General features: G+C 39.8%; 1 protein-coding gene across 4 annotated transcripts in view; it reads right to left on the bottom strand.

The window, feature by feature from the left end:
• UBXN2A (UBX domain protein 2A) overlaps positions 1 to 26,568 on the bottom strand; it is a 44,525-nt gene that overhangs the window by 16,626 nt on the left and 1,331 nt on the right. The window contains exons 1-4 of one of the 4 annotated variants that reach the window (XM_040622947.1): positions 25,337 to 25,533; positions 14,056 to 14,108; positions 4,221 to 4,359; positions 868 to 974 (exon numbers count right to left, since the gene is read on the bottom strand). In XM_040622947.1, coding sequence (XP_040478881.1) covers positions 868 to 974; positions 4,221 to 4,359; positions 14,056 to 14,096 — 287 coding nt within the window. In that variant the 5' untranslated portion in view covers positions 14,097 to 14,108; positions 25,337 to 25,533. Of the gene's footprint in view, positions 1 to 867; positions 975 to 4,220; positions 4,360 to 14,055; positions 14,109 to 25,128; positions 25,175 to 25,336; positions 25,534 to 26,568 lie in introns of those variants that run through there. The other 3 variants (XM_040622944.1, XM_040622946.1, XM_040622945.1) reach the window with 3 other exon arrangements.

Below are 26,568 nucleotides of genomic sequence, written 5' to 3'. Positions count from 1 at the left end.
TAAAAATCTTTAAAAAATAGTAATAAATAAAACAAAAAATGTAAACACAAGTCAACTTCGAAAGTGACTGTCCTTACTAATCCAACTCTCACTTTAATAAAAAACTGGGGCACCTGACTGGCTCAGTTGGTAGAGTACATGACTTTTTTTTTTAAGTAATCTCTACACCCAACATGGGGCTCCAACTCACAACCTCTTGGGCTCTCAACCCCAAGATCAAGAGTCGCATGTGCCACCGACTGAGCCAGCCAGGCACCCCCAGCATGGAACTCTTCTTGATCTTGGGATCATGAGTTTAATAAGCCCCATGCTGAGCCTAAAGCTTACCTAAAAAGAAACAAAACAAAAACCCACAAAACTTTCATGTTGCAACTCCTAGATTTTTCTCTATACATATAGTAAAACTCCATGTAATTATTTTATTTTTTCCACAAATGGTACTCATCTATACACACTATTCAGTATTCTGCAAACTGCTTTTTAAAAACGATATGCCACAGGAATCTTTCCATGTTAATATACAAATATCATTCATTTTACCAAATGCTTGCTATTCTGTTATTAAGTAGATAAAATGGTACAAATATATAAAATATCCCTTCTATTTATTTCTTACTGATTTGTGAGAATTGTGTATATATTCCATTTGTATTTCATACATGTAACAAGTGTCCCCAGTCCGGCACTTGTCTTCTGACTGTTAGTGTCTTCTGGTATATGTAAGTTTTTAATATTTACATAATGAAATTTATGCATATTTTTATACTGCTTCTGGGATTCGTGCCAACTACAGTTATATTCAATAACATGGATTCTTCCAAATGAAACATACCTAAAATAATCCTTCTATTTACAAAGACTGCTTACCCTTTTTTGATGGAGTTCAGAAACTGCTGACTTGCACCATCAGAGTAACTTCTGAAATCATCATTGACTGTGAATCCATTTTTCCATAATTTTATACTTACATCGACCTGCAAAGTAGTAAGAAACAAAAAATGCATTGTAAGAAGTCTGAAAACTTCCTCTATTGTATATATTTTATGTATCGTTCCTTTTTAAAAACTGAGACATAACTGACATATAACACTGTTATTAGTTTTAGGTGTACAACATAATGATTTCACATATGCATGTACTGCAAGATGATTACCACAGTAAGTTTAGTCAACATCTATTACAAAACACAACTACAATTTTTTTTCCAGTTTTACTGAGAAACACAAACATCTCTATATAAGCTTAATGCATACAGCATTATGGTTTGATTTACATATATGATGAAATGACTACCACAATAGGTTCAGCTCATATCCATCATCTTATATAGATAAAATGAAAAAAGAAGAAAAAAGAATTCTCTCCTTGTAATGAGAACTTCAAGTATTTACTCTCTTAATTTTCCTATGTATCACAGAGCGGTGTTAACTACAGTCATCACATTGTGCGTTATATCCCCAGTAGTTATTTACCTTATAATTGAAAGTTTGTACGTTTTCACCACCTTCTGCCAATCCCCCCCAAGCCCTCTGCAAAATTTATTGTATCGTTCTTAAGAGCAAACTTCACATATAAAATATCAAAAAATAACGTATATGAGGTCCCTGGCTGGTTCAGTCATTAGAGCATGAAACTCTTGATCTTGGGGTTTTGAATTCGAATTTGAATTTGAATGTTGGCACAGAGTTTACTTAATTCAGAGCTACTTCAGATTAGACGCAGGACTGATTAAAAAGCTGTTTAAGAAGGTATCAGACCAGGGGCCCCTGGGTGGCTCAGTTGGCTGAGCATTTGACTTCAGCTCAGGTCACGATTTCAGCGTCCTGGGATGGAGCCCTGTGTCTGGCTCCCTGCTCAGCAGGGAGTCTGCTTGTTCCTCTCCCCCAACCACGTGTTCTCTCTCTTAAATAAATAAATTAATACAGGAAGGAAGGAAGGTATCAGACTAGTAGAGCCTCTCCTTTATCTCTAGCATTCAATCACTTATTCATTCAATATACGTTTATTGAGTACCTATTAAGTAACAAACACTCCATTAAGATGTTAGGGAAAATAATCATAATAATGATAAGAGTATATTATTAGCACATCTACCTACCTATTACTTAGTATGTAACAAATCCTGGTTAAAGCACTTTCCATATATAAATTTATTTACTCCTCCCAAAATCTACACAGGTAGGTATTACTATCCCTTTATATATAGAGAGAAACGGAAACACAGAAGATTGATTAAATTGTCCGAAGTCACAAAGTCAGTAGTGGTGGAGCTGGGGCTTGAACCCATGGCTTTTTTTTTTTTTTAAGTCATGATCTCATGGCTGTGGGATCAAGCCCCACATTGGGCTCTATGGTCAGTGCGGAATCTGCTTCAGATTCTACCTCTCCCTCTCTTCTCAAATAAAATCTTAAAACAAAACAAAACAAAACAAAACAGAACAGAACAGGAGGCTCCATGCACAGCATGGAGCCCAATGTGAGGCTTGAACTCACAACCCTGAGATGAAGACCTGAGCTGAGATCAAGAGTAGGACATTTAAGCCACTGAGCCACCCAGACACCCCTTGAATCCACACTCTTAACCACTAAATTTTACTGCCCTTTTATACCTATAACCAAGTTTCTGCTCTGAGGGTACTCACGTAAAAGATGAGAACAAAACAAATAGGAAAAGAGTTATTCCTTCATAAAGACACTGAGGAAAACAGACGAAACTGAAAAACAGGGGCACCTGGGTGGCTCAGCTGGTTAAGTGTCTGATTCTTAACTTTTTTTTTTTTCAGATTTATTTATTTGAGAGGGAAAAAGTACATGCATGAGCACATGGTGGGGTGGGTGGGTAGAGGAAGTCCTAAGCAGACTCTACACAGACTGTGGAACCTGACCAGGGGCTCAATCTCACAACATTCCCTACCTCTGTGCCCCAGATCACGACCTGAGCCAAAACCAACAGTCAGATGCTTAAAACACTGAGCCACCCAGGCATCCCTAAACGTCCAGACTCTTGATCTCAGCTCAGGTTTTCAGGTCAGGGTTGTGAGTTCAAGCCGCATATTGGGCTCCACACTGGGCACAGAGCCTACTTTAAAAAAAAAAAAAAGACAGAAACTTAAAAACAAAAATCCGAAATTGATAACACACTCATATGAGAGAATATAATGTCTGAAAGGGAGGGAATAATCAGGGAAAAAACGGCTCTTAGAAACTAAAAGTGGAAATTGAATAAAAAGACTGAACATAAGGTCAAAGTTCCCAATTAAAAATAGAACAAAATAACAAAGAGGTGGAAAATAGAACAATAAAAAATTAAGACACTTGGTCCAAGAGGTCCAATATGTAAGTAAAAAAGGATTCTAGAGAGACCAGCAATGGAGGAGAGCAAAATACCAAAGAAACAACATAAGAAAATGTCCTAGAATGGTAAAACATTGAGTTTCTAGATTGAATGAATGACAAAGGACCCACCATCAAGGCCCATAAGAACACAGGGTTAAAGATTCTAATAGCTTTCAGTGAGTAAAAACGTGCCACATACAAAGGCTCAGATACCATGGGGCACCTGGGTGGCTCAGTCAGTTAACCACGGACCGCTGGTTTCAGCTCAAATCTCCTATCTTGAGGTCCTAAGACGGGGCCCCGCATCAGGCTCCCTGCTCAGCATTGGGTCTGCTTGGGATTCCCTTTCTCTCCCTCAGTCCCCCCAGCCCTGCTTGCTCACACACGTGCATATGCGCTCTAATAAATAAATAAGTCTTAAAAAAATTAAAAAAAAAAAAATAAAACACACACACACAACAAAGGCTCAGTTACCAGAACGGCATTCTATCAATCAAGTGTGAAGGCAGAATAAAGGCAAATTTAGGCTTGCAAGGTTTTAAGCCATCTACTTCCAATGCACTCTCCTCACACACATTTTCTAAAACTGTCCCAAGACTGGCTTCATCAAGGACATTCTTAATAGCAACCAGCATGCCCCCCACCAAATGCAAGCAAAATATGCAGCAATTACTAGTACAGTTTGGTGTCACTGCCTTCATTCCTCCCAAGGCACTGGCAGTTTTAACCACCATCGCTTTTGCAGTTAATAGTGCAAAATCAACACAGTGAAAAAGGTAAATAATATCTTAATACTATTATGAAAACAGTTTTGACCTGATGGATCCAAAATATGGTCCCTATTTTGAGTAACACTGTATGAGAAAAAAGTTATGGACATTTACCTGTTTCTTCTGTTCAGTGGGAGACATGCATTTGGCACCAACCTTCTCAGCCTCCTCAAAAAGGCTGTCAACAAAATATTCACAATTTCTTTGTCGATCCTCACCAAGAGGTTGGTTGTCAGATCCTGTTTCACAAACCCTACACAAGAAAAGAAAATTAAGCACTACTATTACTTTTCCAAAAATTGACATGACCTTCTAGTTAAAGGATCCTGAACTGAAATGCCTCCAGTTTCACAGTTTAGACCCACCTCTAAATAAGATCCTAAGCAGATATGTGACCTTGGGAAGTCATCAATCTTTCTGGTCCAGAGCAGGGTTTTCTCACAACTTCAGTCTACTGACATTTGGGGAGGGATAATTCTTTGTTGTGTGGGCTGCCCTATGTATTGTAGGATGTTAGGCAGCATCCATGGCCTTTACCCACTAGATGCCAGTATCATGCACACTCTACCCATTCCCACCTCCAGTGTTATAATAACCAAAACCATCTATAGACATTGCCAGGCATGGGGGGGGGGGGCGGATCTCAACAGGTTGAAAATCACTGGTCCAGAGTAAAAAAAAATGAGTTCTTTGTAAAAAGCTCAAAATAGCTTTACAAGGGGTTACTACGTACATTCCGGTAATAAAAAGCACTTTTTTTTTTTAAGATTTTATTTATTTATTTGCGAGAGCAAGTGCGTGCTCGCACGAGTTGAGGGGAGGGGCAGGAGAGGGAGCAGCAGACTCCGCACTTAGCAGGGAGCCCGAAGTGGGGCTCAATCCCAGGACCCTGGGATCATGACCTATGCTGAAAGCAGACACTTAACCAACTGAGCCACCCAGGTGCCCCAACAGAAAGCACTCTTGAAACTAAAGATGATAATGTGTCAGGAACAGTCCTAATCACAGTTTTGGTTGTTTGCATACTTCAGAATGAGATTTCCCACTGAAGACTTCTGATTTGTAGTTGTTTAATACTCTACTATTTTTTTTTTTAAGATTTTATTTATTTATGTGACAGAGAGACAGCCAGCGAGAGAGGGAACACAGCAAGGGGAGTGGGAGAGGAAGAAGCAGGCTCACAGCGGAGGAGCCCGATGTGGGACTCGATCCTAGTACGCCAGGATCATGCCCTGAGCCGAAGGCAGACGCTTTAATGACTGCGCTACCCAGGCGCCCCAATACTCTACTATTTTTTAAATTGATGTATAATCAACATGAGTTTCAGGTGTACCACACGATTTGGTATTTATATATACTGTGAAACGGTCACAACAGTATGTCTAGTTAACATCTATCACCCATATACAGTTACAAAAATTTTTCTGTGATGAGAACGTTTAAGATGTGATTTTTTAGCAACTTTCCAATATGCAATAGAGTATTTTTAACTATGCTATATATTACATCCTCATGACTTATTTTATAACTGAAGGTTTATACCTTTTGACTCCCTCCATCCATTTTGCCTACCCCCACCTACTGGTTTTTATTTTGCATTTATATTTTATCATCTAAGAAATATTACTGAAGATTTTGTTTGACAGAAAAGATGGTTTCTGACCGATCTTTTTAAAAGTCATACAGAAAATTCATACATGTACTGAAACATAACTTCTCAGATTCCATAAATAATATTTTTACAGCTCTCATACTTTGCCAGGAACTATAAGATAGATACTCTTATCCACATTTTTATAGGAAGGAAAATGAGTCACAGAAATGTTAAGTTACATGAGGTTACAGCTAGTAAGTGGCAAAGACAGAATTAGAATGCTGTTAATTTGCCTTTCCACATCTATGCACCTATGATATGCTATAACGCTTCTCTTAATAGCTAACATTTATTGAGCACTTATTAATATATTTAGAAACTATTTTAAGTACTTTACATGGGTTAACTCATTCAATCCTCACAATGACCTAAAAAGGCACATATTGTTTTTATTCCCATTTAGGACACCCCCCCCCAAAAAAAAGAAAGAAAGAATAAAAAAAAAAGCTTAAGGAAAAAAAAAGGTAAAATTAAAAAAAAAAAAAAGAGGGGCACCTGGGTGCCTCAGCTGGTTAAGTGTCTGCCTTCAGCTCAGGTCATGACTCTGGGGTCCTGGAATCCACCCACATTGTCATGCTCCCTGCCCAGCAGGGAGCCTGCTCCTCCCTCTTCCTCTGCCCCTGCCCTCCCTTAAGCAATTTGCTCAAGATCACAAAGCTCTTGGGAGGCAGAGCTGGAAACTGAACCCAGGCTACCAATGCCTGTGCTCTTAATCATTGCGCCAGACAAAAGAGTCATCGCTATGTTATTAAAATGCTAACACTCGGAGCAATATTTTAATTTAGGCATACTCTTTTTACTCTTCTAGATAATCTCTCTATATATATTCTTAAGATGCTTCATATTATCCAAGGATTAATTATGCTTTTCTGAAAGCAATGACATGATACTTCTTACATAAAATATCATATCCTAAGATGATTTCTCACAATACTAATGATCTTCCTCTCTTTAATTAGTACAGCTGTGTGACAGTAGAGGATACTGTCTAAAAAGTTCAGGCTTTGGAGTTTGTGTTTAGGTACTGAGTCACACTTTGGGTGAGAAACCTAGCAGCCTCTACGTGATTTGCCATTTTCATCTGCAAAATGCAGATACTAGCATCTATCTTACATGGTTGCTGCAAATATTACACACAAACACATACAAAAGCCATCGTGGTATACATTATGTATCAGGTACAGATACTGGCACATAATATTAGATAAATAATATCATTGTGACCACTGAATGCTCTCTGGTATTTGCCAGAAAAGAGGATTTTGGCTGCCTCCAATTTTTTTTTTAAGATTTTATTTATTTGACAGACAAGAGACAGAGTAGGAGTGGGGGGGGGGAACGCAGACAGAGAAGCAGACTCCCACCTGAACGAGGAGCCCAACGCAGGGCTTGATCCCAGGACCCTGAGATCATAACCTGAGCTGAAGTCAACTGAGCCACCCAGGTGCCCCTGGCTGCCTCCGCCTTAACCTCACTTTCCAGTTAGGTTCTTTCCAGATTGTTTCTGGACTCAGGCAAAAGACCCTGAGGGTAAGCATCCCCTGATGGGACCTGAAACTACCCCCTCGAGCAATAAGGACTGCCCTGAACCAGCAAGACCCAGCTCACGACTGACTCCGAGAGACAATGATCAACTTGACCTTCACTGCCTACCCGTACACACCCACCCACTTTTGCCCCACATTTTCCTTAAATAAACCTGAAGTATTTTTGGCACTCTGGAGACAGTCTGAAACGCTAGTCTGCTGTCTTTCCAGCACTGGTGTCACTGAAATAAATTATTTTCCTGTTTCACTACCACTTGTTTCTCTGCCTTTGGATTTTGTCAGTGGCAGCGCCAGAACCTGGTATGTTTGGGACCCCCAGAACCAGGTGCTCTTGCACCCCCGTGTCCCAGCTATAAGAAAGCAGCTTATACACAATTAGTAAGTACAAAGCCAATGAAGCTGAGAATCCAAAGTAGCTTTAGTCCTTTATCTTACCTATCTGATACATAAATTCTATTAAGCCTCATTTTGTTAAGTCAATCAAACATTTATTGAGTACCTACTATATGACAGGTGGTGAGATATAAAGATGAGCAAGAAGTAGTCTAGGTTTTTAAGAGGTTCAGAGTACAGTGTGTGGAGATGCATTATAAATGGCTCTATGCCCACAAATTTGGTAACTTAGATGAAATGGACCAATTCCTTGAAAGACCTTACCTTAAGGAGGAACATATACAAAAGCTTGTATCTATTAAGAAAACTGAGTCAATAATTAACAATCTTCCAAAACCGAAAACACTTGGCACAAAACATGATTTCAATATTGGGTGTGATGTGGTTCTGGAATATAGGTGAGGTTCAGTGGGGTGGAGTCCAGAGCCCACAACCAAGAAAGAATTCTTGAGACATCTTTGGTGCAAAATGGTTGGTTGGTTGGTTGGTTGATTTATTTATTTATATTTTATTTATTTGACAGAGAGACAGACAGCCAGCGAGAGACAGAACACAAGTAGGGGGAGTGGGAGAGGAAGAAGCAGGCTCCCAGCGGCAGAGCTTGATGTGGGGCTCGATCCCAGAACGCTGGGATCACGCCCTGAGCCGAAGGCAGACGCTTAACGACTGTGCCACTCAGGCGCCCCCCAAAAATGGTGGTTTATTAAAGCACAGGGGCAGGACCTGTGCACAGAAAGAGCTGCTGCCCCGGGGCTGTGAGGAATGGCTGATTATCTACTATGGTGTTGGAGAAGGAAATGGGAGGTTTCAAAAGGATTTTCATATGTTAAAGAAGACTCACAGGATACCTGAGGCCTTGCCATTGTCAAGTTAACGTTCTTTTTCCCTCTAGCAAGGCACTGACAGGAAGATAGCTGGGAACTTCCCGGAGGAACATTATACTCTGCCTGCTTTAAGTATCTGTCAATGGGCTGCAGATTATAAGGACATTTAATTGTATCTGCATTTCCTTCTGGAAGCTAGGTTATTGATAGAAATGCTTTGTTCTTGTCTAAAACATTTGTAAACTGAGGGAGACTCAAGTCTCGCAGGATTATGATCTCTATAAGTTAACTATTTGTTTTTCCTTTCTTTAGCTTTAGGGCAGCCAGAAGTGCCTGAGGAATGTCACATAAATCCCATCTGGGGGTGGGGGTTGTGGGGCTCTGATTCTGCTTTTTCCTCAGCTTGCCTTCCATTCCCTCATCAGGTGGCTCAGTCAGTTAAGCTTAACTGGCCTGACCATAGGCTCAGGTCATGATACTAGGGTCTTGGGGTGGAGCCCTGAATGGGGTTCCCTGCTGAGGAGGGCTACTTCCTCTCCTTCTCCCTTGGCCTCAGTCTCTCCATGCCCAGCCCCCCACCATCTGTGTGCACGTGCACTCAGCTTGCTCTTTCTCAAATAAATCAATCAAATCTTAAAAAAATAAAAAGATTTCACTAGTAAATTCTATCAAACATTTACAGAAAAAATGATACCAATTCTCTACAATCTCTTCAAGAAAATAAAAGCAAAAGGAACACTTCTAACTCTGACTCTTGGTTTTGGCTCAGGTCATGATCTCATGGGTCGTGGGACTGAGCCCCACATCAGGCAGGCTCTGTGCTCAGCAGAGTCTGCTTGGGATTCTCTTTCTCCCTTTGCCCCTTCCCCCGCTCATATGTGCACATACTCACTCTCCTCCTATCTCTCTCTAAAATAAATAAATCTTAAAAAAAAAAAATAAATAAAAATAAGTAAATAAAACCAGACAAAGACATTTCAAGAGAGGAAAAAAACAGTATTGATGTAGTTTTTGAATGCAGGTGAGGACTGGAGCCGACAGCCAAGAAAGAATTCTTGAGACATCTTTGCTGCAAAAATGGTGATTTTATTAAAGCATGGGGATAAGACCCATGGGCAGAAAGAGCTGCTGCACCAGGGTTGTGAGGGTTGGTAGATTATATACTTGGGAGTTGAGGGAGGTAAGGAAACGGGAGGTTTTCAAAAGAACTTTCATATGCTAAAGAGGACCTACAAGATCCTGAACGCCTTGGTTTGGTCGAGTTAAGGTTGTTTTTCCCTCTTATAAAGCAGTAACACATTAAGATACTTCCGAGTTCCCTTCTGGAAGTTAAGGTTATTGATAAGAATGCTTTTTTTTCTGGGGCGCCTGGGTGGCTCAGCCATTAAGAGTCTGCCTTCAGCTTGGGTCATGATCCCAGAGTCCTGGGATCGAGCCCCGCATCGGGCTCCCTGCTCAGCAGGGAAGCCTGCTTCTACGTCTCACACTCCCCTTGCTATGTTCCCCATCTCTCTATCTCTCTCTGTCAAATAACTAAATAAAATCTTAAAAAAAAAAGAATGCTTTTTTTCTTGTAAATCACTAAGACATTTATAAACTGATGAGGACTCATGGACTATGATCTCTATTAACCATTTGTTTTTTCCTTCCCTTAGTTTTAGGGCAGCCAGCAGTGCCTGAGGAATGTCACACACATGGTGTGTCAGCTTGTGCTTTGCCCTCAGCTTGCCTTCTGCTCCCTCATCAGTATCTCTCATGAACGTAGATGCAAAAATCCTTACTGCGACCAAGTAGGATTTATTTCAGGTATGCAAGGCTGATCCAACATGAGAAAATCAATATAATCCATCACATCAATACACTATAGAAGAAAAATCATGATCATATCAACAGATAAAAAGCATCTGACAATATCCAATACACACTCTTTTCTTTAATTTTAAAATTTTATTCAAATTCAATTAATTAACATATAAAGTATTATTAGTTTCAGAGGTAGAGGTCAGTGATTCATCAGCTGTATATAACACTCAGTGCTCATTACACATCATGTGCCCTCCTTAATGCCCACAACCCAGTTACCCCATCCCCCACCCATCTCCCCTCCAGCAACCCTCAGTTTGTTTCCTGTGAGTAAGAGTCCCTTATGGAAAAAGCTAATATTTTCTGAATTCACTTGGAAATTCTAAATTGCAGTTACAAAGGCACATCTTAAAAACGTTTTTCTTTTTCATTTAGAATTAAAGCTTGGTTTTAACTTCTATCTCAGAACATATTGAGAATTAAATTTAGTACAAAATATTGCAAGAAGGACCATGTTTTAAGAAATATACTAAGCATGGGTAGGCTAAATATGGCTAGGTCTGATATTGTCCAACACTCATTCTTGAGAAAAACCCTCAGCAAACTAGAACAGACAAGAACTCTCTTAACTTGATAAAGAACACCTACAAATAACCTACAGCTAACATTGTACTTTATGACAAGGAACTAGATACTTTCCCCCTAAGATCAGGAATCAGACAAAGATGCCCCTACTCACCACTCCTATTCAATGCCATATTGGAAATCCTAACTAAATCAGTAAGACTAGTAAAGAAAATAAAAGGTACAGCTTTGTCTGCAGATGACATGATTGTCTACACAGAAAATCCCAAATAACAACAACAAATTCCTGGAAGTAATATGCAATTTTAGCAAGGTAGTAGAATACAAGATTATTAAATAAAAGCCAAGTGCTTTCCTATAAACCCGCAGTAACAACTGGTACCTGGGATCAAAAGCACAACACCTGGCTGTCTCAGATGGAAGAGTATGCAACTCTTCATCTCAGGGTTGTGAGTTCAAGCTCCACATTGGATAGAGAGATTACTAAAAATAATAATAATAATAAACTTAAATAAATAAAAGCACAACATCATATGCATCAACACCATTTGTCAAACCCCAAAGAATTGTACAATACAAAAAATGGGTCCAAATGTAAACTACAATTAATAATAATGTATCAATATTGGTTCTAAATTGTAACAAATATACTACATAATACACAATGTTAATAATATAGGAAACTGTGTGGTGGGGAAAGCGGTGGGAAAGGGGAGGATGGAGATATGGGAACTGTGTATTTTCTGCTCAATTTTTCTTTAACCCTAAAACTACTCTTAAAAATAAAGTTTATTAATAATAATTTTTAAAAAGAAGGGGTGCCTGGGTGGTTTAGTCAGTTTAAGAGTCCAACCCTTGATTTCAGCTCAGGTCACAATCTCAGGGTTGTGAGATCAAGCCCTGCGTTGCGCTCCAAACTGGGCATGGAGCCTGCTTAAAGATTTTCACTCTCTCTCCCTCTGCCCCTCCCCCCTCCTCCCATGCACTAAAATAAAATAAAATAAAATAAAATAAAATAAAATAAAATAAAAATTGAGTATGAAAGACATTCCTGACAAGGAAAAATAGGAAAGTACACCATATTTAATTTTTTTATTATTTGTAATTCAGGGAATCCCTTTATATTGTACTATATTAAGATAGAATGCAGCAAAATCCCATGGGCAGATAAATTTATGAAGACTTGCCTTAACACTAAAAATATCCAGACATTATTATTTCATCTATGTTTTCTACTGTTATCCTTTCCCTTATGTGTCACTATCCTTTTATGATGTAAGTATCAATACTCCTTTCCAAAATTTGAAAACCAGGTAACAAAGTTCTTATGGCTCAGTATACAGTCTTGAAGTTTCAGGAGTTTCTCTGATAATAAAAAGTAAACAAGTTCAGGAAAAGGACTTTGAAACATCTATTTTGGCTACAGAGTACCCTCTTCTGCTGACTTTCTCATTCACTACTGTGTTCTGAATAAATAAGGTTATATCAGCTGGTGTCCAAATGGGTGAAGGATTTGCATCTGTGTATGCTTTGGCAGCACACATGGTAAATATGGATCTTCACCATTTATAGTCTTTGAATTACTGATATGCTTAGGAAAAGTCTTTTCATTTTTTTACCGGACCACTATTTCTTGTTACAAAGAAAATTATAAAATCTATTCCTAATATTTTTGTATAGATATCTTACTGATTATTTAATTACATTCATAGTAGTGGTACATATTACAACACACCAGTAAAAACTCTAGACTGATTTCCAATGAACTTCCTTAGGCGAACAACAATTTACATGTGGTGTCATAACTTATTACTGGGAGAATTAAGAGCATCCTAGATGATTCCACTGGGCAAGGACTCTTGAAAGTTTGAACCCGGTTTCCTTTGAACTTCACCCCATATGCTTTTCCCCTTTGCTGATTTTACTTTGTATCTTTCCATTATAATATAATAAGTCATAGTCATTAGTATGATTATATGCTGAGTCCTTTGCATCCTCTCAGCAAATCATCAAACCTGGGGGTGGTCTTAGAGGCCCCCTGACACAATCTCACAATTATATAGTTAGTATAAAATATTTATATAAAACAATAATAAAAAAATAAATAATATTTGTTTAGTATAGAAGCATTTATGAAGTATTTTTACGTATGAAACAGTTGTCTGTTTCCTTAAATGGACAGTGAAAGGAAGAAATTTACCTCAAGTATTTAAAACAAACAACATTAATACAAAAATACACATTTTACCTCAGATAAGTGAAAATAAAATATTCTGTATTGATAAGAACCACAGACTATGCACCAACCATTTCTTGAGTCCCTACTATGTGCTATTATTATTATTATTATTATTATTATTATTTAAAGATTTTATTTTAGGGACCCCTGGGTGGCTCAGTTGGTTAAGCGCCCAACTCTTGATTTCAGCTCAGGATATGATCTGAGCCTGAGACTGAGCCCCACATGGCTCTCTGCACTCATCGGAAAGTTGGCTTGAGATTCTCTCTCCCTTTGCTCCCCCCCACTCCATGCATGCTGGTGCGCGCTCTCTCTCAAATAAATAAATAAATCTTTCACAAGCCTGAGATCAAAGGTCGCACACACCACCGACAACCACCCAGGTGCCCCTGTCCTAATACTAAGTGCTTTATGTCAGCTATCTAATTTTCATAAAAACCTTTCAGGTACAAACATATATGTACCCCCCTGCCTGTTCTGCAGATGAGGTAACAGAAGCCCAAAGAATCTACCTAAGCTGCTCTAAGGCCAAAGAGGTAGTAAAGACATGGGGTTCAAACTCAGGTTTATCTGACTCTAGAGCCATTTTATTTCCGCTATGACTCCAAGACAGTATAACATAAAAGACTAACAAAGTGAACAGTTACTTGAATTTCTCACTTAAACAACAGAAGTAATATGTGAACAGAGAGAAATTTAACATGTTAATAACAAAAACATTTTAAAACTTCATTAGAATCCATTCAATGTAGCTTTGACTAAAAAAAATTACTTTAAAATGTATTACCATCAGCTAGTTAACTGAAAGAACCATAATGAAAACTTATATGTGTCAGTGAAATGCAGTAAAAATAGATAAGAAATGCATTAATAACAAAGAAATGCAAAACTTGAATCAACTTACCATTCTTCTTTTATACTTTCGAGATTATCTACTTCTTTCATTCTTTTGCCTTACTGTAAAAGTAAAAATAAACAAAAGCTAAAGTCCTCAATTCAGTATTTTAGATAAGTTCATTCTTATATATGCATTAACAATCTTTAACGTAAGTTATTAGGTATCCCTAAAGTAGCACTGAAAGGGTCTTAAGAACTTACGTGACCAAACTCAAAGCTGTCATTTTCATTTACAGAGTACAACAGTAATAAAAAATAACTTTTGGAGTCTAATAATCTTCCAACAAAAATATTTTTTCTGCTTAGAACTATTTCTTAAGAATTATGATAAAAATTATAATGTGCCCTTTGGTTTAACAAACAAAATATACTACATTCTTATTCTCATTCTTACAATTCCTTGGGGAAGCAAACTGACATGTACGGTATACAATTCAATGGCATCAATTATATCCTCAATGTTGTACAACCATTACCACTATCCATTTCCAAGACTCTTTCAACTTCCCAAAAAGAAACTCTGTACCCAATAAACAATAATTCCCTATTCCTCTCTCTTCCCAGGCCTAATAACCCCTATTCTAACCTTCTCCCTTTATGAATTTGCCTTGTATTTTGCATAAATAGAATCATACATTTGTCCTTTTGTGTCTGGCTTATTTCACTTAACATAAATTCCTTTGCAGGTATATAACATATTCCATCGCAGGTATATATATTTGTTAACACATTCATCTGTTTTTTTTTTTTTTTTTTAAGATTTTATTTATTTAGTTGACAGAGAGAGACAGCCAGCGAAAGAGGGAACAGAGGCACAGGGAGTGGGAGAGGAAGAAGCAGGCTCCCAGCGGAGGAGCCTGATGCGGGGCTCGATCCCAGAGCACCGGGATCACGCCCTGAGCCAAAGGCAGATGCTTAACGACTGCGCCACCCAGGCGCCCCAATATTTGGACTGTTTACACCTCTGGCTAATATGAATAATTTTGTATTCCCACCAGCAATGTACCAGGGTTCTAATTTCTCCACATCCTTGACAATACTTATTTTATTAAATAATACTATCCTAATAAAGTAAATCTCATTGTAACTAGTGATGTCGAGCATCGTTTTCATGTGCTTATTGGCCATTTGTCTATCTTCTTTGGAGAAACATCTGTTCAAGTCCTTTGCCCATTTTTGATGTATTTTGCCTGCTGTTTCTAAGTTGCATTTTTCTTGATTCAGCCTTTGCTTGGCTCCTATACACCCTGAACTACTTTCCAGAGTTCTAAGTTGGTTCTAACAGCTTCTGCTTGTTTTTCAATGTTTCTGTGGGAACATGAGCTTGAAACTGCCTATTTTGCCATTTTGCTGATATGACCCTCAATATTAATTTTTTAAAAGATTTTATTTATTTATTTGAGAGAAAGAGCGAGAGAATGAGCAGGGGGGAGAAGGAGAAGCAGGCTCCCCGCTGAGCAGGGAGCCCATCGTGGGGCTCGATCCCAGCACCCTGGATTCATGACCTGAGCCTAAGGCAGACACTTAACCGACTGAGCCACCCAGGTGTCCCCTCAACTTTAATTTAAAAATTTTAAATCTCAGATATATTTGGAACTTATTTTAGTTACAACGACTTCACCTGACTGTTGAGTTTATGGAAAAGTCATTCCTAAAAAAAATAAAAGTCCATCTTTTCCTCATGGACTTTTGTTTTAGTCAGTGAGTTATAAGTCACTGATATATCATTATTTATTTTGATGTTCCATTTCCCAGATTTGTCCAGTGGGAATCCCTACAGTGTGATGTCCTTCTGATATGGATTCATCATCCTGTGAGCACCTTCTTACTTTCTGGAGCAAGAAGATGCTCCAGGATAATTTGTTCTTTCTCTGCCCCAGCCCTGGAATCACACTTTTCTCTAAGGAGCCATGGTAACTTTTTTTTTTTTTTTTTTTTAACTGTATTTAGAAACCAGGATGTGGGTTTGGCATGTTTGTTTTTTCTACTGTGTTGCTGCTTCCACGACCTCTTGGTGGACAGATGGCTTGGACTACTTTAAACATTGATCTGTTTGCTTATTTCTTACAATATTTTGTTATAAAGGGAAAACACTAATACAGAAAGTTTGGGAAAGAGAGAAAATAATCCATACTTTGATTACCCCCAACAATAACTATTTAACCTTCTGCTTCTTCCTCTCCATTTTTTCATACACATTCAAATGTATTGCTAGTATATTAATGATTTTTGTTTCCTGTATTTTTCATTTCTGTGCTCTTTTTTTCCATTTGGCTACATAAACTGCTTCATAATTATTTTTAAAGGCTACATATTATCCCATCAGGCAGCTATACCATGACTACTGGGAATTTAGTTCACTTTCAATTTTTCCTAACAAGTAACATCTGTGGTGGGTAAATTCTGTGTATACAGCTTACTTTGTTGTTCCTTTAAATTCCCAAAAATGTGGAAAATCAGGGTCAAAATATATTAATGTTTCTACGACATGTATATAGTGTACCTCTATTTAAAAACGTAAGCACATTTGCATAGAAGGCAAACCTGCAAAGTAAAAGTCACTGAAGATCCACCAGTCCCGTCCTAAAGCCATGAGAACAAGAAAATGGCCTTAAGTAGTAGTCCATTGCGACCACTTAAAACTCTCTCCCAAAAGAAGTCTCCGAAGTACCTGGAGGTGAATTTAATCTGGTAACTGAGGATCTGGTGGCAGCGGCCTTTCACCAGGTAAGAACCAGTCTGAATCATCTTAGGGCCTGCTAACGGAGCTGGGCCAATAAGCACAGCAATTTGTGTTGAACACTAATTCCCACTTAGCCTCGGTTTTGCTAGGAATTAAAGCAGAAAAGTGGACTCTGCTTTGGAAAATATCCTGTCATTGAAAGTTGTTTTAAATACCTCTAGCTTTAATTATGAATTGAAGTAAAATTGATAGCAAATTTATTGAACCTCTTCATGAGAATATTGTGAAAAATTCTGAAAGACAAGGGGAAACAGAAAGGCAAGGAAAAAGCAGGAAATGCAATGGGGCTGAGGAGTGTGGAATATAAAGTGAGGGACAGCACCATCAATGCCATCCCAACAGTAACTTTGGATTCTGCCTTGTAGCTAGAGTTAGGTAGGTAGGAGTCACTAAAGCCATAGAATCCAAGAGGATGGCATTGAACAACTAAGGCAAATTGGATGTCTCTACTGTCTCAAACTATTTTGTATTTCTAAGACTTTTCTTAACCCTTCCTGTAATGCTTTTCTTTTTTGAAGATTTTATTTATTCATTTGAGAGAGAGAGAGAGAGAGAGACAGAGCACAAGCAGGGGGAGAGAGAGAAGCAAACTCCCCGCCTGGCTGGGAGCCCGACGCCGGGCTCGATCCCAGTACCTGGAGATCATGACCTGAGCTGAAGGCAGACGCTTAACCATCTGAGTCACCCAGGTACCCCTCCTGTAATGCTTTTCAAAATTATTCTCTGAACTTAAAAATGCAAATAGACCATTATTTCATTCAAAGAATCTTAGTCAATATAAATTATATGTGATTTAGCATTGATTAGGCACTAGATTTACAAAGTAATAAACCAGACAAGATTTTTTGTATCAATAGCTTATATAGATTATAAAGATTTATATAGATTAAATAGATTATAAACTATAAGCTTTAAAAATGCAGCCATTAAAAATGATTGTTAAATACAAGATACAATATTGTATCAACGTTCTTTTGAGTCTGCAATGTTTATTACAGTTACTGGATAAATATAAGCACCATTTTAAAAAATTTATTTTATTTTATTTTATAAGATTTTTATTTGACAGAGAGAGAGAGAGACAGGAGAGAGGAACACAAGCAGGGGTAGTGGGAGAGGGAGAGGCAGGCTTCCCACTGAGCAGGGAGCCCAATGCGGGTTCAATCCCAGGACCCCTGGATCATGACCTGAGCCAAAAGCAGACGCTTAACCGACTAAGCCACCCAAGCACCCCAAGCACCATCTTTGGACCAAGGATGGACCTGAGGTCTAAAGGAAAAAAAAATAGTGTGTATTTTTACTTATTGTATGGGGAAAAACCGAGCTAAAACCATTAAGAGGATGTGAGAAGGTAAAGCGGGTAAACATAAGAAAGCTAAAATGGTTATCTATCCTAATAGCGATGTGAAAGACAATGTTCAAAAATAAGAACTCAAAATGTTCATGTTGTTTAGAAATATGACTGTAAATAACAGAACAAAAGCTGTGAGTTCCAAGTAGTTGTACTTAGGGAAAGGGGATGGGAGTATTTTTAGTTTTCCAAAACTATTATCTTTTAAACTATATGTATATATTATTCTAATTTAAAAAAATTAAAAAGCAGAAAACAAATTAAAAACATATTCAGAAAACCAGAATTTCATGTTCACTAATTTTTTTCTCCTAAGATTTTGTCCTTTAAATCTCATATTTCTAAACCTATTTAATTGCTTCCCTTTAAAATTCTTCCCTTTCAAACATACATAAAATAGAGAAAAATATAAACACCCATCCCAACCATTCAGGTGTCAGAAAAGTTTAAATTTTGACTTCTTTACTTCTTTTTTAAGAAATAAAGCATTATGGGATGCCTGGGTGGCTCAGGTGGTTGACAGTCCGACCTGATCTTGGCTTGGGTCATGGTCTTGGGATTGTGGAATGGAGCCCCACACTGGACTCCGGGTTCAGTGCAACTTTGCTTGTCCCTCTTCCTCTGCTCCTCCCACTGCTTAGGCATGTGCCCACTCTCCATCTCAAGTAAATAAATAAAATCTTAAAAAAAAAATTGGGGGCGCCTGGGTGGCACAGTGGTTAAGCGCCTGCCTTCGGCTCAGGGCGTGATCCCGGCGTTCCGGGATCGAGCCCCACATCAGGCTCCTCCGCTGTGAGCCTGCTTCTTCCTCTCCCACTCCCCCTGCTTGTGTTCCCTCTCTCGCTGGCTGTCTCTATCTCTGTCAAATAAATAAATAAAAACTTTAAAAAAAATTGAATTGAAACTATTTCAGGTAAAAACATTTATTAAATGGTATGTCTTAAATATGTGCATTTTATTGTATATTAATTACACCTAAACATTAAAAACGTGTGTTTAGGGGCATCTGGGTGGCGCAGTCGTTAAGCGTCTGCCTTCGGCTCAGGGCGTGATCCCAGCGTTCTGGGATCGAGCCCCACATCAGGCTCCTCCGCTAGAAGCCTGCCTCTTCCTCTCCCACTCCCCCTGCCTGTGTTCCCTCTTTCGCTGGCTGTCTCTCTCTGTCAAATAAATAAATAAAATCTTAAAACAAAACAAAACAAAACAAAGAACGTGTGTTTATTCAGCACCTACTATACACCAGGTATGATTCTAGGTGCTTGGGATACATATAGAACAAAGCAGACAAAGATTCCAACCCTCGTGGACATTATATCCTGGTGGTACTGTTTCCAACATTATATTCAACTACTCTAAAATAATCCCTTAGTTTAGATACAATCCTTATTGTGTCATAACATGTTCATTACACTTCTCTGTTCAAATTGTAACCATCCTTCCGGGCATTCAAATCCTAATTATCCTTCAGGTCCCATGTCTACCTAAAGGGTAAAATATTAAACCCATATTAATATTCCTCTCCTAAAGCATGTTGATTTTTGGTATTTAAATCATATTGTCTGAGACTGTTTATTATTGTTTCTTTTGTGGTTTTTAGCTGGATCTAAGATCCTTGATGACAGGTATCATGACTTACACATTTCCAAAACCAAGAGGAGCCATCCCTCAAGTATTTCACTGTATTTCCCTTTAACAGGTTATTGTTCTCTAGCAAACTGCTAATATTTTTCATCACTGTATAGTTATAAGCTACTAATATTGTTTTTACTTATTTTATGACACCAATAGAGAATGAAGACGACTTTAGATTCAAACTAACTTTTGCTGGGATACTGACTACATCATTTTTGAGCTGGGTGACTTTGTTGTTATTTACCTTCTCTAACCCTAAACCTGTAACACGGAGATGATTTTCATCCTCATAAGGTTGTTTTGAGGTCCAGAAAAAATACTAAGAATACAATAATGTTTGCTCCTTTCTCTTTCTCCATTTCTCTGTCATAATCTACTACAAGGATCAGTAAGAAACATCTTCACACTTACTCTCAAGTTTTAATTTCGACATGGCTATGAACTTTTAGTTTACGTTTTGGTGTTTTGGGGTTTTTTTGTTTGTTTTTGTTTTTTTGGAGGCACTTGCTCTAAACCATGTTAAGGTTTTTTTAATTTATTATTTTTAACTTAAATTCAGTTAATTAACATATAAGGTATTACTGGTTTTAGAGGCAGAGGTCAGTGATTCATCAGGCTTATATAATTCCCAGTACTCATTACATCACGTGCCCTCAATATCCACCACTGAGTTACCCCATCCTCCCACCATATTCCCCTCCAGCAACCCTCAATTTGTTTCCTATGATTAAGAGTCTCTTGGGGCGCGTGGGTGGCTCAGATGGTTAAGCGTCTGCCTTCAGCTTGGGTCTTGATACCAGGGTCCTGGGATGGAGCCCCATATCTGGCTCTCTGCTCGTGGGGAGCCTGCTTCTCCCTCTCCCTCTGCCTGCCACTCCCCCCTGCCCTCCTTCTCTCTCTCTCTCCCCCGCTGTATCAAATAAAAAATAAAATCTTTTTTAAAAAGTCTCTTATGGTTTGTCTCCTTCTGATTTTATCTTGTTTAATTTTTTCCTCTCTTCCCCTATGATACTGTTTTGTTTCTTAAATTCCACGAGTTGAGATCATGTAATTGTCTTTCTCTGACCTACTTTGAACTTTTAGTTTTGATTTCACTAACTTAACTTTTAAAAATGTTTACATATTTACTGAAACTCCCACCACCATGTGCAAGGCACTGGTTTAGAATTAACGAAAGAAGGGTTAACGTGACAGACACAGTCTCTTAGGAGTTTACAGACTAACAAGGAAAAATATACTGCATTACTAATAGCAAACATGGTATAGAATCATGAAGTAAAAACTGAATCTAAGATGGACATAAAGTCATTATTAAAAAAAGAGTCATCATTATTTTAGGTATTTCTTATTATAAATTAGTAATATGTAATAAACCATGTAAAATCAATTTATATCAGCTGAGTGAACTTCTATAATCATCACAGTCATGTGACACAAATGAACCTAAGTCATGCACTGTACTACAGAGAATAAAAAAAAGCCATCTGACAAATGTCTAAGTTACCATCATGAAGCTCAGAATTAGAAGGGACAGATGAATAGAATTTCCCTCATTTCGCTTCAGTTTACTTCCAATTAGTACCACTACCATCTTATATTAGTATCGTGTATCACAGTTTACCAGACACCTTCCCAATTATTATCCCACTTACTCCCAACAATTGCAGTGATAAAATCAGTCAGGAGAGAGAGATTGAGCTTTCTGGAACATATCCACTGAAAGGAAAATCCAGTCAAAAATAGATTCAGACTACTAAGAAAAGCAGTTTTTTTGATGTATACATTAGAATTCAAATAGAAAAAATCTGCACATTACCAATTGTACTTATTTTTGTAAACACACATGACAGGCTGCATTTTTTTTCCCCCAAGATTTAGGTTTTGTATCAAAATAAACCATGGGTATGCTATCTTTGTGTAGAAGCTGACGTTTCTCCTTAGAGATAACACCATTTCTGGCATTAAACACAGCGCAAGGAACCGATGGATCACATTTCCATGTGGAGCCCTTTTCACTTAGATATTCTATGGAATGGGAGTAGGCCACCAATCCTCCATGAACAAACTATGGTAGCACCAAAATCAAACACTTCAAAAGACAGTTTGTATATTTAATGAATTCTAGTTTACTGTTAAATAATAAAAAAATGAAAAATTTTGGAAAGTTTCAGCTCATCTTAGTTGCAGAGTAACTGAAGATATTTTTTGTCTTTTAGATAAACTGTTAATGAGGAAGTTAAATACCCCTAAGGACCAAAGTGATAATTTCAATGAGAAAATCCTAGGGGCAGGGGCGCCTGGGTGGCTCAGTCCTGCCTTCGCTCACAGCGAGATCCATCACACCCCATGTCGTTGGGTTCCCTACTGGGAGCCTGCTGCTTCCTCTCCCACTCCCCCTGCTTGTGTTCCCTCTTTCGCTGGCTGTCTCTCTCGGTCAAACAAATAAATAAAATCTTTAAAAAAGAAAATCCTAGGGGGAAAGGGGCACTTGAGCAGAGGTTGTCAAGGTCACTAAGGCATTTCCATTCCAGGGTTCCACACTTAAGTGTTATCTACCTTGCAAAACCCAGCTCAAATACAATATCCTTTAGAAAACTTTCCACAATTTCTCTGAAAGATGTAAATATAAAATTATTAGCAGGGTGAGGAGAGATGAATATCTACCCTCAGAACGTGCTCTATCTTCACAGCCACAACTCTAGGACCAAATATCACCTCTTGGTGGTTTCCTCACTCCATTCTTGTCCTCACTCAGTGGAGTTTCTACACAGGAGTCAGGATGGCCTTTTTAAATAAACAAACAAACAAACAAACTCTACCCCCCAACAGGATGACCTTTTTAAATAAACAAACAAACAAACAAACAGACTCTACCCCCCAACTCAGAACCCTGAGATCGAGTCTCATGCTCTACCACTGGACCAGCCAGATGCCCCCAAGGTGACCTTTTTGAGGGATGCCTGGGTAGCGCAGTCCTTAGGCGTCTGCCTTTAGCTCAGGGGGTGACCCCGGCGTTCCGATCGAGCCCCACATCGGGCTCCTCCGCTGGGAGCCTGCTTCTTCCTCTCCCACTCCCCTGCTGTGTTTCCTCTCTCGCTGGCTGTCTATCTCTGTCAAATAAATAAATTTTTAAAAAAATTTTAAAAAATAAGATACAAATTTGAGGGCTCCCTGCTCAGCGTGGATCCTGCTTCTCCCTTTTCCTCTGCCCCTTTGTCTGCTCATGCTGTCAAATAAATAAATAAAATCTTAAAAAAAAAAAAAGATACAAATTTGACTGAAACTTCCCTGCTTAAAACCTTTCAATGACTTCCCACTGCTCTTCATTTTTTTTTTTAAAGATTTTATTTATTTATTTGATAGAGATAGGGACAGCCAGCGAGAGAGGGAACACAAGCAGGAGGAGTGGGAGAGGAAGAAGCAGGCTCCCAGCAGAGGAGCCTATGTGGGGCTTGATCCAGGACTCTGGGATCACACCCTGAGCCGAAAGCAGACGCCTAACGACTGAACCACCCAGGTGCCCCTCCCGCCGCTCTTCAAATAAGGTCCAAATACTCTGGGTAATATTACAGAGAAGTTCATAGCACTGTTACCGCATTTGAGTATTTTGAAAATTTCACTGTAAAGCTTTAAGGTACAGAATAAAAAGCCAGTCCCAAATTGTTAACGTTGCTTAAAAGACCTGGCATCATCTCTCTTGCCCTCTTTTGCATTCTACACTAAATACAACTGCTCTGAACTTTCAGTTCTGTAAATTTCCCTAATCTCCCTCTGGGGAACCTATTTCCTTTGCCTGGACCCTCCTTTGGGGCAGGTCACCTTTAACTAATTCCTATTTACCCATAACATCTTAGTGGGAAGATTACTTTCCTAAGAAAACTTTAACTGACTTTCCAAGCTGGTCATCCCCTTGTTATAATATTTAAACTTCTATCTATATTTACTGACATTTACAGTTGAGCCTTGAACAATACAGGTTTGAACTGCGCAAGTACACTTATACGAAGACTTTTTTCTATAAATACAGGTATTTCTGTAAGTATAGTACATATAAATGTATTACATATAAATAAATAGAAATGTACTATATATAAGTATAGTATATTATAAATGTACTATATATTACAAATATTTTCTTCCTTATTATGATTTCTTCATAACATCTTCTTTCTTCTAGCTTATTTATTGTAAGCACACACCATAATACATATAACATACAAAATATGAATTGATTTCAAGGCTTTCAGTCAACAGTAGGTTATAAGTAGTTGAGTTTTTGGGGAATCAGAATTCATACACAGATTTTCCACCGCGTGGGGGTTGGCACCCCTAACACTCGCACCATTGTTCAAGGGTCAACTGATGAGACTTGTGTGATTGGTTGTTTAACCAATAACAATGTGAAGTCCTTAAAGGCAAAATCTAGAGGGGTCAAAAAAAAAAAAAAAATCTATAAGGGTTACCATAGTATCGTGGGCACTCACCAGACAGTAGGTACTAAAAAATTTTGAATAAGTTAGTAATTAACATTAGGTATCAAGTAAAGTATGCATGTAAAGTATTACCACAGTGCAGGGCTAAGAGTCAGTACTCAATAGGAGTTTCTGTTAATACTGTCTTCCGCCTTGTATCATTACTACCTTGTGTGCTTAATCACTCTCTCCATAGTGCACCCCATTCTTACTGGTTTTTGGATGCCATCAGTGCCTAGCACGAATAGATGCTCAATATTCAGTGAATTTAACTGCCTTTAAAATCAATACGCCTTTCAGCATATTTACACAGAAGACATAACATCAACTTTTAACTTTTCCTCATTAAAAACTAAACTGTAATTTAAAAACGTGTAACACTCCCAAAACACAACTGAGCCATGACTTTGAAATACGGAGGCCGATTTTCACGTCGTTCACACAATGTCATGCTTTACAGTTCCACACTGACATCAATGAAGACTGTCAGTTTCCTATCTTTATTTTCCATCATCTCCAATGATGTACGAAGGAACCGATGTTGGACCTTACCGTTCCTTACTGCTAACAAGAAACTGCGAGTAAAAAGACGCACACACAAAATATTAAACATGGAAAACAGCAAACTCGAAACCTACAAAAAGACTGTCGTGGGGGACTGGTGGTGAAGCTACCTGAGAAATGGCCACCCCAAACAAACGTGCCTGTTATTTCTGCACCGTGCTCTTGCAGCGCACGCCTTTGGAAATGGGGCGGGGGCATTTTAAGTGCGCCTGACTCGAAGTTTCCGAGCGCCCCCAGAACGGAAGCCCTCCGCGGAGCTGGCACAGAGCTCGCCACGCAGGAAGCAAGCGCAGGCGGCAGGCCCGAGGCTCGGCTCACCTGAACTGGCCGCGAGTCTGGCGCGTCGCCGAAACCGCCCAGACCCCGGGCTCACCAAGACCGCCTGGATCGCTGCGGCTCCGCCCGACCCAACGACCACCCCAGCCCAGCGCCCCGCCCGGGAAACGCCCGCCCACGCCCGGCGGCGAGTGGACGTCCCAGCCCCTCACCCCACCGAAGGCGGCGCGGTCCGCCCCAGCGTACTCACCTCCGGCGCGGCCGCAGGCGGGGGCTGCGCCGTGCTGTCGCCTCGCGGCCTGGTCCTCGGTTCGCTCAGGGGCCGCGGCTGCCACCGCCGCTGCCGGGCTGGAGCCCCTCAGACGGGGAGCGCCGCCACCCCCAGACCCGCTGAAGTTCGCGGGCCGCGCCGCTGCGACCCGGCCCGCCTCCGTGGGTCTCCGCCGCCGGGCGCCGAGGGCGCGCCCAGCAGGCTCCGCGCAGACCCGAGAGCGCGCGCGGGGGGGGGGGGCCGGGGCCGGCCGCCACCGCCTCAGGCCTCCGCTGACGCGCGCTAATGGCGGCCGCCTCCTGTCCGCCGCGGGCGCTGCTGCTGGCTTCCTTCTCACCCCGTGCCGAAAATGCTGGGAGCGAGGTGTGGGCTCAACGCAGAGCCCAGCGTCTACCCTACTTCTGTACCTCCGCAGCCTCTGATTGAGTCCGCGGAGAGATTTCCCTGCATTGTTACAACGTTGCACTTAACCCGAGCCCCGTAATTCTGGAAAGGGACGGTTAAAGAAATCCCCTCACCCTTTTGTGCTCCTGAAAGGGTTTACTGCTAGGAACCACCCTTCCCCGTGTAACTCACGCGTTCCCCCTTGTTTTTTCCTACTACAGATCAGACACAGACCGTCCAAATTCCCTTCGTTTTTGCCTGGTAAATGGTAAGGTGAACCGATTGCACCAACTGACCAATCTGGACGAAATACGGGTTACCCTGACTTGACCAAACTTTAGTTAAGCTGCTCTCCTTCCACCAGGCCCCTAAACTTTGACCTACTCTCAGCCTGAGCCGGTCTGTAACCCTTTCTTATCCACCACCCCTGAAAATCGGCTCACCTCCTTGCAGAATACCTTTGTACTGTGTGATCACTGCCACCTCCACCTGTTCCTGCTGCTTGCGCACACCCAGTTCTTTCCAGTCTTTGTTCACTTCTCCCTGTGAAGGAAAAGCCCCTTTTTGCCTGACCTTGGAGATAGTTGCAGATCTCCTGGTCAGAGTTCCCCTAGAGGAATAGTCACCCTTCACCCTCCACACCCCTTTGAAATAGTCCTTTTCCCTCTTCCTATCTCATGAAGCTGCGCTAGTCTAGGTACCTCATATAAGTAGAATCATACAATATTTGTCCTTTTGTGTCTGCCCTTACTTCACTTAGCATTATGTTTCCAAGGCTCATCCGTGTTATAGCAGGTATCAGAATTTATTCTTTTGTATGCTGAAAA

Source organism: Ursus maritimus, unplaced genomic scaffold (assembly GCF_017311325.1).
Source record: "Ursus maritimus isolate PB19 unplaced genomic scaffold, ASM1731132v1 scaffold_6, whole genome shotgun sequence".
In the NCBI taxonomy this organism is placed as follows: domain Eukaryota; kingdom Metazoa; phylum Chordata; class Mammalia; order Carnivora; family Ursidae; genus Ursus; species Ursus maritimus.
Note: the sequence above shows the minus strand (reverse complement) of the source record. Positions and strands in the feature narration are given on the sequence as shown.